Consider the following 18,970-nt stretch of genomic DNA (forward strand, 5'->3'; position numbering starts at 1 on the left):
ATTTGTTGAATTATAATTTCATCTGTAGCTGAAGAACATAACTGGCTTTTCCACTTGTGGAAAAGATCCAATTTGACAAGCCAAAGAGTTTCAAGAAAATTCTCCTTTAAGCAGTGTTTTAGAAAGCAAAAAATACATTCACAGAACCAGAGTAAACCCAAGTTTCTGATCATTCCTTTGTATTTTCTCCACACTTAAACTTAAAATTCTACTTTCTGCTATATTATTTAGCACTCCTGAATATCTTGCTGTTCACCGAATTTCCCAGGGCATTCCATGTGTGTAAGTGATCTCTAGCTAAATTATAACCCTCTCCAAAAAAAAGAGCCCACTCTCATTTATTTTCTCACTTCTCCATTCACATGAGAGGCACTATGGTATAATGCACAGAGTTGGCCACAAACACAAGAAAACCTAGATTCATGCCCTCTTCCGGTGCCTGTTGGGTATGTGACTTTAGGAAAGTCATTTAACTTCTCAGTTCTGTAGGCAACTCTCATAGACTTCACAAGTTGCAGACTTAAATGCTGACTTAAACTGGTAGGGGTAGTGTCTTTCCCTGGAGTTCTATGTACCAATGAAGTCACAGATCCTGTCCCTGTCCTCCATCCCTTCTCCCTCCTGGTTATTCAAACAACCTAGATTTTTTTAGAGATTATAGCTGCTTTTATCAAAGCCTGTCACATCAGAGTTTAGTTTGAAATAAGCTATTTTTCATTTAAGAGTTTTAGCACAGTTTTTCATTGTTTTCCCTTCTGGATGGTATAGATGCCACGTTGTTAATTCTGATCTGAGTACAGATGAATTTCTAACAATGTGTGAGATTTGAGGGAGAGAAACCTCTTGCCCAAGATATCTATTAAATGGTGGCTCTGCACAAATAGAAATCCACCCGATCCTTAGAAAGATAAACCTCTCAGAGTTCACTCTTACCGAACTCTCTCCAAAAAGGGCGAGACTGATTCAGGAAGTTATGAGGGGTCAAAGGCATTTCCTTAACACTTTATTCTCCTCCCCCTTCTCTCTCCTCCCCGCCCTCCAATTCTGGGACTTTGGGAAAAGACTAGTTAGTCAGTCATTTGAGTGCGGACCTGTCTTGGAGGAAGGTAGGAGCCACTTCTTTCTCTCGGGGTTTCGGGGCGGGGCCGCACTTGTCTGCACCGGGAGATATCTTCAGGGCTTGAGTTCCCTAGGTCCTACAGCTAAGCATTTAAATGCTTCCTCCAAACCCCGTCCTTTTTTTGCTTCAGCAGCCAGAACGCCTCAGCCCGAACCTTGAAGGGGCTGCGGGTCCCCTGCTTCTCTTCTCTGTTCCACTCTCCCACCCTCACTGAGCTGTCCGCTCGCTTTGGACCTCCCTAGGAATTCTGACTCTGACTCGGAAAAGAGAAAGAGCTGAACTGAATGCATGTGTGTGTGTATGTATGTATGTATGTAGTGTGTAGTGTATGTATGCATGCATGCATAAGCAGTTGTGGACGCTCGATCTATTTTATTAGCAGCCTGAGAGGGAAGAAGCGCATTCCTTATATTAACCTTTTCTCCTGGCAGTCAAAACTATAAAGTTTTACTAAAGGAAAAAAAAAAACTGCAAGTTTCCATTGAGCAGAAATGTTATGAAGCAGATTCTTGTTTTAGGTCTGTCTCTCATTGGGAAACTACTGTTCAAATCGTTAGAGACGTCCTGACAGCCGACAGCAGAATTAGCCCTTAAGAAGCGGGACTTTCTGCAATCCAACCCAGGGTCATTAGAAGAATAAGCACAACAACCTGTTTTCTACACTGGCTGAAACCTTGTCGTCTCAACTTGGTTGTTTCTAGCTCAGCAGGTGCCCCCGCTGCCACAGCCAGCTCTAGAATCGGGGTCAGGAAGCCCTGAGTTCTGTGCTGTTGTAGACGCTTACTACCTCTGTGATGCTGACACTTGGCCTCTCACACCCTCTACGAAATAGGAATAATACTAACGCATGTCTCATTCATAGGATGGTTCCGAGGTTCCGAGGAGATAATGGGGCGGGTAAGTGTTGCTGTGGAAAGGGTTCTGGGCCCGGAGTCAGGAAAACCTGAGTTCAAAAACCAGCCTCAGGTCCTTACTGGCTGTGTGACCCTGGGCGAGTCACTTAAGCTCTGTTTGCCTCAGTTTCCTCATCTGTAAGATGGGGTTAATGCTAGCACTTATTTCCCAGGGTTGTTGTAAGGCTCAGATGAGATAGCAATTGTAAAGCACTTAGCAGGGCCTCAGGTACAAAGTGTTACGTCAATGTTAGCTGTTATTATTATTCATATGTAAAGCTAAAGATATAAATATTCCTACATAAAGCACGCTGCAGGCCTTAAAGGGCTATGTAACTATTAGCCAGTATTATCGTTACTACTTTGTGAGCAGTGTAAAGGGACAAGGTGTGCTTGACTGATTTTGAGCTTTTACAGTTATTAAAGAAGACTCCTACACACAGTTAACATCATAGGGATTACTTCATTCAGTTCTAAGAATGTCCATAAAATGCAATGAATACCTGAGTTTTTATTTTCCTGCATCCTAGTTTTCTTCAGATGTTTTCTACTACATGAGGAATGATTTTTTCCCTTTGCATTTTAAGTGGTTAATATTACTTTTTTTCTAAATTACTGAATCCTGAATTATATTACTGAATACTGAATTATACTCATTGTCTGTCCAGATGATTGATTAATCAGTCAACAAGCATTTATTATGCACTTATGATATGCCATATACTTTGCTAAGTACTAAAGGATACAAAGAAAAAGTTTTTTTTTTAAAGTCCCCACCTTTAAGGAGCTTACATTCTATTGGGTAGACATACATAAATCGGTACATACATGATATCCGTGGTAATCTCACAGGGGAAGAACACACCAGCCCTGGAGAATCAGGAAAAGTCTCCTACAGAAGGTGGGGTCTGAGCTGAGTCTTGAAGGATGCTAGGGAAGCTAAGTGGCACAAGTGAGGAGGAAAAGATCCTTGGATGGGAGAGAGAGTGTGATGTGCCAGGAACAAGTAGGCCAATGTAGCTGGATCATACAGTTCATGGAAGGGAGTAAAGTGTAAGAAGACTAGAAAGATAGGAAAGGTTCAGCTTATGAAGAACTTTAAATGCCAAACAGAGGCCTTTGTGTTTGGTCTTAAAGGTAATAGGGAAACTGGAGTTTAGGGGTGATGTATCAGACCTGCACTTTAGGAAAATCATTTTGGCATCAGAGTGGAAGACAGGTTGGAATGGGGACAGACTTGAGACAGAAGAGACAAGACAAGTGAGGAGGCTATTGCACTAGTCCAGGTGACAGAGATGATGATTAGATTTTTAAATATATAAATTGAGTTGAATTCTTTCAAAAAGAGCAACACTTGCTAATCAGTTACTAGAATTTAAAGTCCATGAGGTCAGAGGAATCTCACCCAATATCTAGCACAGTGCTTTGCACACAATGATTGAGTAATAAAGTATCTTTGTTGAAGGTAACAGGAAAATATTAGTGGACATGATTTTTCTGCCTAACCTCAGGTATTGAGTAACAGAAATAAAGTGATAAGGTGAATTGACTGCTTCTGACAAGAAACTAAGCAACCGTAAGCAAAATTGTGGCACAGGTGAGGTCTGCCCTGAGCACCTCCACCCTTAATGCCTGTCTCTTTTCTCAGCCTCCCTTTCTCCCTTGTAGCCAGTTACCTCAAACTTGTTAGTCCTTTCTAAGGAAAATATCTGACAAATTATTTCTACCAAAGTATCATTGACTTAATGAACTTGAGACAATGTGTGGGAGACTAACACACGGGAGACTTAGTTTATTTATTTAATTTGTTACTCCAGATAGAAACATTTATATTTTAAAATAGACATGATAGAGTAATGTTAACTCAGAAGAATAGCAGAATTTCAGGTATCATTAAGGAAGATATTTTGGGACTGGGGAATAGAGTATATTAAGAAATAAATTCTACTTCACCCTCTAGTGAGACACTAAAATCAGTCCCTCCTAACCTAGGAGTCACCTTTGACTTATCTGTCTCTTTTGTGTTCTGAATACAAACCTATACATTCTTCCAGGCAAGCCTTTCTTAATCATTTTCTCTTTGCCAAGCACTGTGCTACATGGTGGGGTACAAAGATAAAAATGAAACAGTCTCTGCCCACAAGGAGCTTACATTCCATATGAGGACTCAATATATACACATAGAAGTATAAACAAAGTTAGACGCAAGGTAATTTCAGGTGTTTGGGGGAGGGAAGCATGAGTGCCTGGGTAGATTAGGTAAGGCCTCATATAGGAGATGGCATTTGATCTTTGCTTTGAAGGAGTTTGGGATTCTGAGAACCAAAGATGAGTAAGGGAGTGCTTTCTAGGCATGGGGAACAGTAGGGAGGAAGGAGGTGGGGAGATAGAGAAGAACAGCAAAGACATAGAGACTGGAAATGGAATGGCATGTGTAAGGAACAGCAGAAAGCCAGCTTGGCCAGAAGGTAGAGTGTGTAGCAGGGAGTAATGTACTATAGAATATGCCTGGAAAGGTGGTAAGGACTTTAAATATGAAACAGAGGAGTTTGTATTTGATTCTACATGTTAACAAAGCTGCTGGAGTTTATTTAGCAGAGGAGTAACCTATTCAGACCTTGGTTTTAAGAATGTCGTTTTGGCAGTCGTGTATAGGAATAGATGAGATGTTGGGAAGATGAGTCAAGGAGATCAATTAGGAGGTTATTGCAATAGCCCAGATATGAGGTGATGAAGACCTGAATTGGGGTAGGTGAATAGAGAGAAAGAGATGAATATGAGAGATATCATAGGAATAGAATCGACCATACTTGACAACTGATAGGATGTGTGGGGTGAGGGAGAGTAAGGAGTCTTAAGATGACTCCAAGGTTGGAACCTGTGTACCTGGAAGGTTGTTGATACTTGAGACAGAAATGGGAAAGGGAGAAAGATGATGAGTTCTGTTTTGGACACTGAGTTTGAGATGCCTATGGGAAACCCAATTTAAAATGTCCAGCAGACAAATGGTGATACATGACCAGAACTCAAGAGAGAAACTATGAATGGATATGTAGATCTTGGAGTTATTTCTACAGAGATGATAATTAAGTCCATGAGAATCAATGAAGCCACCAAAAAAAGAGATGAGAGAAAGAAGAGGAGACAAGAGAAGGGAAGGGAAGAAAAGGGAAGGGAAGGGAAGAGAAGAAGAGAAAAAGAAAAAGAAAGAAAGAAAAAACAAGAGGGGAGGACCCAGGACTGGACCTTAGGGTAGTGCCCATATTTAGGATGAGGTGTACCTGACATGATTTAGCAAAGGAGTATAAGGGGTCAGACAAAGAGGAAGATGACTAAGAAAGAGCAGTGGCATGAAAACCCAGAAAGGAGAGCACATCCAGGCGGAGAGGGGAGGATGGTCAGTAGTGCCAAGTGCTACAAAGAGGACAAGAAGGACGTTTGAGAAAAGCCAATTAACAGATCATCGTTAATTTTGGAGGGGATGATGTCAGCTGAAGTGGGAACTAGAGTGCAAGAGCTGGGAAGTATTTGAGAGAAGTAGAAGCGATGAGAAAAGACAGTTTTTTCCCTAGGAGTTTGGCAGTAGACAAGAAGGGGATGATAGGGAGATAACTAGAGGGGTGGCAGGGTCAAGAGATTTTTTTTAAAGGCAGAAGAGATTTGGGAGTGTTTATATGTAGCAGTGATTGAGCCAGTAAAAAGGGAGCAATGAAGATTGGGAAGTTCAGTCTGCCATCACTGCTAACCTGGGCTATTGCAATTGTCCCCCAATTGGTCTCCCTGCCTTAAGTCTTTCTCCACTCCAATCTCTCTTTCCACTCAACTGCTACAATGATCTTTCCTACAGTACAGGTGACCATGTGACCCCCTAACCCCATCTCAAACTTGATGTCCCCTAGACACATTCAGTCATTTTCAAACGTGTCTGACTCTTTGTCCCCATTTGGGGTTTTCTTGGCAAAGATACTAGAGTGTTTTTCCATTTCCTTCTCCAGCTCATTTTACAGATGAGGAAACTGAAGTAAACAGGGTTAAGTGACTTGCCCAAGGTCACGCAGTGTCTGAGGCCAGATTTGAACTCAGGAAGGCTCATCTTCCTGACTTCAGGCCCAGCACTCCTTTGACTCCAAACTCAGTGCTTTTTTGCTGTATCACACTAATTCTGTAAGGAAAGTCCCAGAGAGTGCTTTTCTCACTTTCTGCTGTACTTTCTTTACAGGGGGACCACTCCTTTCACAGCTTGCTTTTCTGGCTCTGCAGGAATTTCCACAGTTTCTGATTCATGAGACCCATGAGACAGGCATCTTCGTTCATTTTGCTTCTTCCTGATCTGCTAAACTTCCTGATTCACTGAACTCAGAGTTAGGCAGGGCAACTAGTTATCCATATTTGATTAGTAGCATACAATTTAGCATGTTAGTGTCCCCCAAGATCGATGGACTTAACCTCTCTGTGACAGCCCACTTTGTAGCCCAATATACCAAATCCCCAACAGGAAAAAGGCACTCACTATCAGTGAGTTATCAGCTGGCAGATTAAATAGGCGTCTGGAAGCCTCTTACAAAAATACAAGCCTCTTACAAAATTCCAATTAGCCTATTGAGGCTAGAAACTATTTATAAAACAAATGAATGATTTGGATCAACAAGCTAACATTATTAGGTGTATGGGGAGGTTAATTAGGTGTTTTATCACATTTCTCAATCCAGCTATCACCAAAGTGTCCCAAGAGATCAAGTCCATACTACCCCTCTTTGTTTAAAGTGCTATTTCTAAACCTCCCTTCCACTCTTCTGCTTGTGATTTCTTCCAAAAAGATAACCATGAGCAAAATTTTTGAGTTTTGCAGTGTTAGCAAAGTTTTCCCACCACTTTCTTATAATTGAGAAGCTGCATGGCCTATTAGCTAGAAAGCCAGAAGGGCCTCGATTCAAGACCCACCTCTGACACAGCTCTGTCATTCTAGGCAAGTCCCTTAACCCATCAGTGCTGACTCTCTAAGACAGTAAGATACTGATCTACATTGGCTTTAGGATTCCTCACCGTGAATTCCCTATGCCTATAAAAACATGATTCTGGACCAAAAGAAAAAATTGATGACAAAGGCTCTTATTAATCCCCTCTCTCTTCTTTGAGTTTAAAAAAATACCAATTGTTTATGATCTTTTCTCATGGGAGCCCCATAGTTTTGGGTTTTTTTTTTTGTTTGTTCTCTATTTTATCTTTTCTCTCAATTTTCTGAGTTCTTCCTGATTTCTCCTAAAATGCTGTTCTTCCCTCCCCCCCAATAACCTATAACCCCCTAACCAATAACAGTGTTAGATTAGTTTATCAACTAACAATGGAAGTTAAAGAACTTGATTGTCCGCCCATGGTCTTGGCCAGTGTACTCCCTGATGACATTTGAATAGGGAGGTAATGCAAAAAGTACAAGGAGCTGCAATAGTCCTTCAACAATCTGTTCTATACTTTCAGCAGGTAGAAAGATGTGTGATCCAGAGGACAATGCTATCAATCTTATAGAGATGGAGTTTCAAGATGGTACACTTTACTTCAAAGGTAAATCTACAGCATAAGGTTCATCATGTGCTCAGCCTAAAAAAGTTACTGCGAAGTATCCCACTGAGTAAATCCCATTTCCTCTTTGATGTCCATTCTAATATTCAAGAATGTTTGCTCCATTAAAAAATCAATTGGCACCTTTAGATCTGCCCTAAACATGCAGTATAAGTATATATGACATCAAGCACCATTCAGTAAACATTTACCGAGTACACGCTATGTGAAATGTACTCTCCAGATACAAAGTTAAGGAAGATACAGTCACTTCCATTAAGGAACTTATTGCCCAAAAGAAGAGATAAGATAGGTGCAAAAGTAATTAAACTTAAAAATTGTCATCTAGACAATAAGAGAATTACAAAGTGCCTAGTGGGGCTCAAAGGTGGGAGAAATGACTTCCAACAAGTTGATGAAAAATGAGGGGAAATTTGGGGAAGACTTCTTAGAGATAATAGGGTCTAAGCTGGGTAAATTGACAAACCTGGAGAACCCCAAATTAAGTAAGTTTGCAGAGTGTTGTTCCTTAAAGCAAAAAAAAAATGAATCCCTTAAGTTTTAAACGTTAAGTTGAAGTGAAGGGAGGACGTGTATAAGTGAAGAAGTATTCTTATTAAAAGTATTGTAAAAACAACTTTTTTATTGCAGGCTCTATGGGAAGCATTTGATTCCATGTGCCCAATAAAATATTAAGAACCTTAAGAATAAACATAATTATTTTATAGGCATTTCATTTGACTGTGAGAAATCTGAGCTTTTGAATTTACAAAACCTATTTTTAAATTTATACATCTCAGGTTTCTAAGATGCCAACCTAAAATATCTCATTTGGTATGATATTTTTGGCTATTTACATTTCCCAGTGGCAACTGGGAATGGGAAAGGAGAGAAAGGAGTGTCGACTAAGTAAATTTGGAGTGAATAGACTAAGGAAATTCTAAGTGCAAATAAAAATATTTTTTCCTTTGAAGCAAAATGTGATGGCATATTCTTTTTTTTTCTCCCTTTCTTTTTCCTTAAGCTGAAGATGACGGTAACGTATGATTGTTTCTCTGCTTTGGATCATATCTACAGGGAGTTGCGTAAGAATACATACCCACATGCTCCATCTTTACTTACATGCTTGGCATGGACAGAGACTGACTTGATATGATTCAGATTTGGTTTGGGAAGTCAATATTCTTTCTGAAATGGGTGTAGGCTCTGTAAGTTCAGTATTTCTCCCATAAAGTAAAAAAGAGAGAAGACCATTACTAAGTGTCCTCTGATGCTTTGGAAATTCTGCAACTCTTTAAAAAAAAACATTCCATGTGAAGAGAATATATCCCACTAAGCAGCGTTTAATCTAACTGGCGAGCACATGAAAATGGAGCAAGGAATAGTAGAACTACTCTTGGGAAACAGGGCAGTGCACCAAGGAGGAGTGTAAAATCATGTAGGACACAAGAAAGAAGATTCCCTATGCTGCTGCTTCTACCTCTATTCTCATTTATGCTCTAAGGAAAGTGGCCTAGGGGAGACAAAGAACCAGCCCCATATTGCTGGGCTTTGGGTCTTTGGACAGTAAATCCCCATAAATAAGCAGTATATATAACAGATGGCCCCTTCAGTTGAAGGGAAGGACCACTCCCCTATCTAGCTCCAGTCTCCAAGTAGACACTGGTGCCTCTAGACATAGACTCCTCTTTCTTAAGGTAATTTAACAGGGGTGATCAGGGAAACTCCCCAATTTGTGGCTCTAGGTTGCCTCTCATGGCATGAGGCAGGGGTTTTGACTCCTTTCTGTGAAACATGTGATGGCCTCTTGCTTTGCAATGATGAAATGACTCCTGATTGATCACCAATGATGCTGGTTGCAACAAAGACAATTGGCAACTGAATCATATGAAGCCATCTGCTCTGTGGTATATAAGAAAAAAATAGCTTTCAGCTTCTTGTTTGGGACAGGTCCATTGATTCCTCTCCCTTGAACTATCAGCAAGGGACCAGTACATCACAGAAAGAAGCCAGAGTACATGGCCAACTAAACCAGTGGTACCCTAATCCAGCAGATTGGAAGTGCCTCTTATCTCCTTCATTACAAAAGCAGTGTCCCTCTTCCCTTCCACCACCACTCTCACTCTATACTGGATGCCAAAGAGAATCACAATCTATGGAAAATTTTCCTCTTCCCTTGTAATTATATAGTAACCCTTTGCATTTCTTAAAGATCTTAAAGATTTCCACATCCTTAGGTCTCTTGTTTAGAGCAATTAAAAACAGTAGGTGGCATTAACACTAAGGATTGTTGTGAGAGGCTGTTAATTTTTCCATGAGAAAAGCTCATGTTTCTATGATGAGTTTTTAATGCAACTGTAGATCTCCTGGAATCAGATAGTTTCCATAAGTTCGAAGACCCCAGAAATGCAATCTTAAGAAACTTGAACAATCAAGTTCTCATGAAAAGAAGTGGGATGGACGTTGCTGTGCTCGAGGATATGGTTGATAGTGAGATTCAAGGTATTGTTTTTATTTGAATTATCACTGCTAAAATCACTGCCTTGTTTCTTCCTACTCTATTTTACTCCTTAAGCTTTTCTCTCTAAGACTAATACCTTCACTAAAAGTAATGGAGAATAAATCACATGTATTAATGACAAACTTCTCCAGAAATTCATGTTTTCATTGTCTGTCCAACTTCACTGGATTGGGCAAAAGTATTGAATCTTCATGTCAAAAATCTAGTATGCTTAGCTCAGTCCTTACTTTACCTATTATAGAGTTTAGCTAGCCCTCTTTTTGCCATGTTGAGCCTTTATTTATAATGCTATTCATGACAATAGGATTTTGCCTGAGTGGTAAAATTTGGTCCTTTATGTCTTCCCCTGATATTTTCTACAGTGGCTGCAAAACAAAGTCAAAGAGAAGTACAGCAACATTTCAGATAGCTTTACTTTTAACTAAAACCTAATTTGCTCCATAAAATTAAGTAAGCTTCGTATTTTTTCCATTCATCAGATCCCAAATCTGGGAATTTCAGGAAGAGCTGATGGATGCACTGACTACTCCCAGTCTATGCAGCACTTTGTCCCTTAGGGATCCAAGTACTAAGTACTTAGTAACTAAGTATTAACACTGAGGCCTGCCTGCAGAGTGGCTCTGGGTTTAGAAATGAAACCACAGGCTACCTGAAGGCTACAGTCAGATTCTTCAGGCTGGGGACAGTCTTTCACAGAAGCTGTCATTGCAAGGGTATGGCAAAACACATTTTGCAGCTCTGACCAACAACATACACAATACTGGTTGCTGGAAAAACATAGTATAAGACTGGCAAACAGTCTGTGTAGGAATTCTCCTTAATTTAAGTATTTGGTTGAAAATATTTTTTTCTAAATAGGATTCTAATTCATATATAAATATTTGTCCTCAGCAAACGCACCCCAAACTATATTTATAATCCAAGCCTATAAAGAGACTGTACCCAATGGTTTGGCAATAGCCATCTTGGTGAGGAATAAAAACCAGATTTATAGTCTGTCCTGCCAGAACAAAGAACTTCAATTTAAGGTAAGATTGAACATCCTATACTTGTCTTATTGATGGATAATGGTGAGAAATATGTTTGTTCAAGAGTCCAAATCCAGTGCCAAGTGAAGGAATAATAGGAGACAGAACCAGAGTAGTAGAGGACAGGAGTGTCATGAGGCTTAAATGAGGTTATTGGTATTGATGTTATCATTATATTTAGCCTACAGTCATCAGGCCACAAGTCTGGTGAGGACTTCATTTCCTGAGCCCTTTACAGCTCTTGCTGAGCTCAAGCAATGTTTATAAAGCAATGTAGGGGTATGTAGGTAAATGTTTAACCAACAGGCACTCTGGGGGGAAATATATACATACATATTTGGGTTTAACATGCATTATTAACATTTTTGCCATAATTTTTTTTAAAATCTAGACAATCAGCAGAATAATAAATTAAGCCCTGATTTGTAGAGTTTGCTGATTTGTAAGGTGTAAATGCTCACATTGAAATTTTCACAGTTGGCAGCTGGTTAGAGCTGGCTCCAGCACACGTGGGTGGAGAGTTAGTGTAGTATGAAGGAAAAAGAACTGAATTTTGAGTCAATAAACTAAGATTTGATTATCAACTCTACTTACTCCCTATGTGACCTTGGGCAAGTCATCTGATTTCTCTGGGCCTCAGTTTCTTCCTCTACAAAATAAGGGGGTCAGACAAGATGGATCCCTTTCCAGATCTAAATCCAATTAACAGCTACCTGAGTCTAACAAGTGCATCGTGGCTGCATCCAGTAATACTGTATATCAGTGGTGTCAAAGTCAAATAGGAATGGGACCACTAACCCATACATAAAGATCTCTGTGGTCTGCATATTGACTTAGAAAACCACATCTTAACATTATCTATGTTCTATTATATTTTATGCATTTTGTTAAATATTTCCCAATTACATTTTAATCTAGCACAGGAAGTACTTGGGAAGTATTGTGGGCCTCAATGCAGCCTGATGCATGCTTGATACTTATGTAAAGTATAAAGTATACAATACTGCTGAATAATGCATAAAGTGTACAGTGAGCTAACATGTTATTCTAAAGCTGGAATATGGCTCTTCCAGGAAGGAAGCCTGTTCTGTATACAGTCAATTCTTAATCTTCTCCAGGGATGCACTAGAGCCAACTTGAACCAGTTCTTGAGAACCAATTATTAAATTTTCAATGTGAACATTTAAATCTTAGAAATCAGTAAATGCTATCAATTGTGATTTGATTTATTGTTTTATTGATTTCTAGGCTTAATACAGTAATGGAGAAAATGTTAATAATGTAGGCTATTTAAAATTTGCAGTGTGTGCTTCCCTCCTCCCCCTCCCCAGGTTGTTGAATATTTACCAGTATACTTCTGACTATCTTCCTATGGGAATGATCTATTTTGTGAATTATCTGTGATACCACATAAGCCTCCAAACTATTTTACATTGCCCCCAACATTACTTCTTAGCAACCCTCCTAGATTTTAGTTGGCATGTATTTATTCATTTTGATATTAAGTAAAATATAGTTAGCAAGGAAAATCTGCCATAAACAGAAGCATATATTTCTTGGAATTGAGCCTAAATATTTTTCTTTAAATTATCCTCCCTACTTCTCTTCTCCCCTAGCTAAGTAACAATCATTTGTAGTTATAGACTAACCTTAAGAACATGCTTTCCCAAACTTCCCAGAGCTTTCAGATAAATGGATAATGGGGGAAATGTTTCTTGCACTGTGTTGTACACTGGCTTGTGGCTAAGACAATGGGTCATAAAGATGGCACGTGGAGTTGGAGAAAGGCAGGGAAGAGATATATGGTCAGCCAACTGCTGCAGGGAGTGATTGGTGCAGCGGTCTACAAGACGGCTCATCCCAAGCACTTCATCGCTCTTGCTAATATCCTGTCTCATCCTGAACAGATGTGAATTCAACTGGGTGCCAGGGAGATGCCAATTTAGCTAGGTCCAAGAACGTCCTAGGTGTAAATCAAGGTAGAATTGGAGACTAAGGACGTTCAAAAGCATCCCAAGCTAGGAGAGAAAGGATGTAGACTAGCAAATAAGATTTGGAGTTAAGAAGGAGGAAACTATTCATTCAACAAACTTAGTAAACACAGCTATATTCTAGACACCCTACCAAGTGCTACGGATACAAAGACAAACATGAAATGGTCCCTCCCCTCAGGGAGATTATATTCTAATGAGTAAACAACACACATGTGTACACAGAAAATGAAATAATAACTAAATACTAGATTCTAAATGCCAGATTAAATAACTAGATACAGAGTAACTTCCTTGGGGAAGAGTACTAGCAACTGGTGGGGGGAGAGGGAGGAGTGAGGTGAGCTTTGAAGGAAGCCAGAGATTGTATGGAGATTAGGAGGGAGTGTTTTCCAAGAGAGGGGGGAAATCCTGTGCAAAGGCACGAAGATATAAGATAGAAAGTCACAAATAGGGAACAGCCCCTTTTGTTCCGATTCTTCTTTCACAACTTGACTAATGTGGAAATATATTTAATATAATCATGTATGTATAGCCTATATCAGATTGCACGCCGTCTTGGGGGAGTGGGGAGGGGAGAATAATTTAGAACTCAAGATCTTATAAAAGTGAATATTGAAAACAAAAAAATAATTAATAAAAAGAAAGAAAGAAAACAAATACAGAACAGCAAATGGTCAGTTTGCTAGAACATAGTGTGTATGGAGGAGATTAATGTGGATAAGCCAGGAAGGAGACTGAGTCCAGATTGTGAAGGGTCTTAAAAGCCAGAGAAGTTTGCATTTTATCCTAGAGGAAGAGGAAGCCACTGGAATTTTTTGAGGAGGGCAGTGACATGGCCAGGCCTGTGCTTGTTGAATGTCAATTTGGCAGCTCTCTGAAGAATAAAGTGGTGAGGAGGCATCTTAGAGCCAGCAGCATTCTCATGTCCAGAAATAGTTTTTCTCCATAGTAGACTCCTTGCCTTAGCTATGACCCAGCATAATGTTTGTACATAAATCATACACATTCAGGCTATGTGAGGTCTGTTGTAGTGTGTAACATCTTTTTTTCCCCCCTTTCTCCGTAGGAAGGTCCTGCTCCAAATCATATTGCCTCTACAGCAAGTGATTTTATATTCTACCAAAAGAAGGTTATAGGTCATGAGAAGATGCAATTTGAGTCTTCATTGTACCCAGGATATTTTCTGGCTTGTGAGAAGGAACAGCAGGGCTATTTTAAACTTGTTTTAAAAGAAGGCTGTCAAGAAGAGGATAAGTTTATGATGTTTATTGTTCAGTATTGCTAGAAAAAAGATACATAAAACCACTTTGAAAAAATGTCTTGGGACAACAGAGAAAAAAACGTATGAGTAGAAAACACACACACACACACACACACACACAAATTCTTAGTGACTTCTAAAAGAAATTCATCCACTTAATTAAAATTTTAAAGTCAAGAAATAAAGACCCAGTATAACGAACGCAATGATATAAAAAAAATAACAGCATGTGTGACTATTGTATGACAGCTAGTCACACTCCCAGTGTGACTTTGGGCAAAGCCAATTCAATTAACCTTTCTGGGCCTCAGTTTTCTTACTTTTACCTCTTCACAAACTGTGTTCTAAGCAAATAGAATTGCTGTTTCCTGACATGCTATTTCTTACCCATGTGCCACGTAAGTACACAAGCCATCTCCCATGCCAGAAGTGTATTCTTTCCTAATCTCCACTTTGGTGAGTCTTGGCTTTTCTTCCAACTTGGCTCATTTCAGGAGCCTCCTCTGAGCCCTCCAAATGTAGTTATCTCTCCCTTCTCAAATATTCTCAGAGCACTTTATCTGATACCTCCTTTCCCTTTGATCTCCTGGATCAACAGACTCAAGACCTCGATGTCATCTTCAACCTTCATTTCTTCAACAGATATTTATTGTGTGGTCGTTATGTGTAAAGGCCCCATCTCCTTTATCCCTGGGATACTCAGTCACCAAGTTTGAACCATTTCCCCCCTTAGAACATCTCCTATATACTTGATTCCCTTTCTGTTCCCATTCCCATTGCCCACATGCTGGCCCATACCTTCACTACCTCACATTGAGGTGGGATCTGTTGGCAAATGTTTGACAACTGGCTCTCTGGAGGAAAAAAAGTATGCATAACATTTAAGTTTAATCTGGATTATCAACATTTTATCCACTACTTTCTTAAGTCAATAATTAACAAAACCGTCAAGCAAGCCCTGATTTGTAGCATTTGCAGTTTTCCAAGGTACAAATGCTCACCTAGAAAATTTAACAATTAGAACTCATAAGTCAGTTCAAGCTGGCTCTAGGACACCCCTATATCTAGATTATGACAATAATAACATAACTGATCTGTCTTTATCTGTCCTCTGCCCAATCCATCCTGTCATTTCCATTGGATTAACCTTCTTAAAATATATTCATGATATTCTTAATTCATCACACTCTTAATCAAATATCACCAGCGCTGCTCTAATATTCAAGCTGCCCAAACCGACCCTCAAGGCTCTTGAAAACAGCTCAAAGTTGTCAGAGCTGTGGCCAAGTGGCCCCCATGGAGCTGATGAAGAACTACTTGTCCATGCTCCAAAAGGAGTCATCATCAAACCAGGATGTGCTCCTACTGCCATGACCATGAAACCCAGCACAGGGTGTCTTTTCTCTACTGGCTATTCTTGACCTAGCTGCTTTGGGAATGAGCTCACATCAAACCCATCCTGCTGAGGAATTTTGGTCCTTCATTGTCTGGTGGCCATCTTTACTTTGCCAGTGCATTGTATGTGTTTGGGTTTTTTCTCCCTGTGTCCTTGTCACTTTTTATGACTCCCACTGCTCTGCATGCTCCTGTGTGGGGACTAGAGCAGGGGTGGGAACCTGTGGCCTCGGGGGCCACATTTGACTGAGACCAAGTTTTACCGAACAAATCCTTTTATTAAGAGGATTTGTTCTGTGAAGTTTGAATTCAGTCAAAGGGCCGCACTTGAAGACCTAGAGGGCCACTTGTGGCCTCAAGGCCACAGGTTCTGCACCCCTCGACCAGAGGAATCCAGAAGCTGCTCCAGAGAATTGCTCAAAGATTCTGTTCTTGACCCTTTTCTCATCTGTCTCTGAATCCCATCCTTTGATAACCTCATTCCCACAACATTATCCAACTTACCGAATATGAACCCCAAGTTTGCACTAGGATTGTACAGTGGGAATGGGCAGGAAGGGATGGATAGATGCAAGGATATGAAAGAAGCATGATTAACCAGAATCTCCAGTTCTGACTGTCTACATGGCTCCAAACCCACATCAACTGCCTGCAGTGCATCAGCACCTAGATTTCCCACCAGGCTTCAAATCCATTATTTCTAAAATCAAGTGATCTTTGCCCACAGTTCCTCTCTGACTTCCCTGTTGATGCTGGTTGTGCTGTCATTCACTTAGCCACCAGTATTTGCTGTTCTCTTTAGTTCTTCCCTGTCTCACTTCCCACATCCAATCAGTTGTCACATCCTATAATTTGGGGGCAGCTAGTGGCATAGTAGATAAAGCTCCAGGCCTGGAATCAGGAAGAACTGAGTTCAAATCCAGTCTTAGATACTCGCAAGCTGTGTGATCCTGGGCAAGTCACTTAACCTCGTCTGCTTCAGTTTTCTCATCTGTAAAATGAGCTGGAGAAGGAAATGGCAAACCACTTCAGTATCTCTGCCAAAAAAAAAAACAAACCCAAGTGGGGTCACAGAGAGTCAGATATGACTCAACAACAACAACAAGTAATCAATTTTGCTTCTGCAGCATCTCCTGTAGCAATCCCCTCTACATCACCACTATTCCCACCCTAATCCAGGCTCTCCTTATCTATCACTATTGTGGCAGCCTCCCAAAAGTCTGTTTGTCTCCACTCCCCATGCAATGCTATATTCACATCACAGTCAGATTAACCTATGGTATGAGCAGATATAATGTTACTCCCTTTCCTCAAATATTTAAATGGATCCCTATTCACTTCTCAAGTAAAATTCTCACCGTTTGGCCCTCTTCAGATAACAAAGGATTGAATGTAAGGTAGATAGAAGGCTACATTTAGCATCAAGAAGACCTGAATTCAAAACCTACCTCAGATTGTGTGACTCTGGGTAACTCAATGAACTTCCTCATTTTTTGATTAGTTTTCTCATCAATACGTGGGGATGGTATCAGCAACTGCCTTACAGGATTGTTGTGAGGATCAAAAAAGATAACACATATAAAGAAAACATACATAAACCTTAAAGAGCTATATAAATGCTAGCCCTTGTTATTATGTTAAGTCAGATCTTCCAGGCATATCATCACTGTTATTGTACCTTCAGCAGAAAAAATGCACAGGATATGTGTATAGTCCTGAAGCAGTACATGCCCTAGGTGGATATAGACATACTGTGACACCTCCTGGTGGCAGCCAGAGCCACATCAAATACCAAAGGGAAATGGATGAAATGAACCAAAACAAAAATCCAGATCACATCGGCTAATTAGCTGCCAGCTTTGCTGAACTTTACTAGGCCATTCATTCTCCCAAACCCTGACTTTGCCATGACTCTTCTGAAAGACAGGCCAGCTTGGCAGGAATACAGCCCCATTGAATGAAGCTCCAATCGAGTCTAACACCTTGTCTCATTTGATCCAGGTGAGGGTGGAGTCTCTGAAGTCCACAACTGGTGTGGGGCCCTGGCTTTGTTCTTCTGCTTCAGCACCTATTGCCAATATATTACTTAGCCTGGCATTCAAAGCCATCCCACAGCAGACCTCATACTGCCTTTACAGACTGATCTTACTTGATTCCCCTACATAGTTCAACAAACATTTACTAAATGCCCACTACATGCAGCATGCTCTTTGCTCTGGTTAAATTAGACTGCTCACTGTCCCCAGTACATAGCCTGTTTTTGTACTTTTGCTGACATCATCCCCTACACCTGGAATGTCCTCACCCTCTCCCTCTGCATCAGTAAGGAAAGATTCACAATATCGATGGGGACCATGAATATGCCTGTATAGTTCAGTATCGCAAAATATAAGAGACTCTCCATAAAGAAAGGAGAAGTAAAACATTTATTCAGACACCAGAGGATCAAATCCCAAAACCAACAACTCCAATTCGACATAGCAGCAATTGTATCCCAAAACCAGTATGTTCACTTTATCATAAAAGCAAGGAAATTAAAATATAATATCACAGCAGGGAACCAAGCCATCCCATAATCTTCCCCTCTGCTAGGGCCTTCCCTTAAACACTCACAAATCTTAGCTGTCTGCTTGCCTTCCATCTTCTCCTGCAGTTCTCAGAGCTTGCTGTTCTGAGAATCCTCAAAATTCTCTCTTTCTGCTCTTCCAGTTCTCTCTTCTGAGCTTAATGGCTACCCTCAAGGTATGTATATCCTTCTTAGGGCCCAATGGCTTCATACCTAATCAGCAAAAGGGTAAGGGCCTGCCTACAAACAAGCCTCCCCTAATCCAGCTTCCCTTAACTAGGCCTGAGGCCTATTAAATGGGGGGGGGGAGAGAAAGGAGATCTTTAATCACATTAACACCAGACCCTCATGTTTACCTTTTGAAATCCTGCCTATTATTTATGGCTGAGTTTGAACACCACAGCCTCTACTAATCCTTCTGTAACCCATTTAGTCAATGATGCTTCTTCCAGTACTTTGTGTTTCTCTCACAAATTTTTTAACTCATCATCAATATTTACATACATATCTTATTCCCCTACTATGTTGCAACCACCCCAAGAACAGAGACTATATGTTATTCATCTTTGTATATCCTCCACAGTCCTGCACATATATAATAAAAGTTTGATGAAATTGGGTAATGGTAGGGAACTG

General features: G+C 40.3%; 1 protein-coding gene across 3 annotated transcripts; it reads left to right on the forward strand.

Moving 5' to 3' along the window:
* Window positions 1–1,063: 1,063 nt before the first annotated feature.
* Window positions 1,064–14,588, forward strand: IL18 (interleukin 18). Of its 3 annotated transcripts, none has more exons than XM_036746329.1 (7): window positions 1,064–1,106; window positions 1,983–2,017; window positions 7,492–7,572; window positions 8,594–8,605; window positions 9,931–10,071; window positions 10,982–11,118; window positions 14,179–14,397. In XM_036746329.1, the coding sequence occupies exons 2-7, from the start codon at window positions 1,984–1,986 to the stop codon at window positions 14,395–14,397; spliced, it is 624 nt and encodes a 207-aa protein (XP_036602224.1). In that variant the 5' UTR covers window positions 1,064–1,106; window position 1,983. The 3 variants fall into 3 exon arrangements, with proteins under 3 accessions (XP_036602224.1, XP_036602225.1, XP_036602223.1); XM_036746328.1 differs by having other exon boundaries at window positions 1,084–1,106; window positions 7,489–7,572; window positions 14,179–14,588; XM_036746330.1 differs by lacking the exon at window positions 1,983–2,017 and having other exon boundaries at window positions 1,073–1,106; window positions 7,489–7,572.
* Window positions 14,589–18,970: the final 4,382 nt, after the last annotated feature.

This window comes from Trichosurus vulpecula, chromosome 2 (genome assembly GCF_011100635.1).
Source record: "Trichosurus vulpecula isolate mTriVul1 chromosome 2, mTriVul1.pri, whole genome shotgun sequence".
Classification (NCBI taxonomy): Eukaryota; Metazoa; Chordata; class Mammalia; order Diprotodontia; family Phalangeridae; genus Trichosurus; species Trichosurus vulpecula.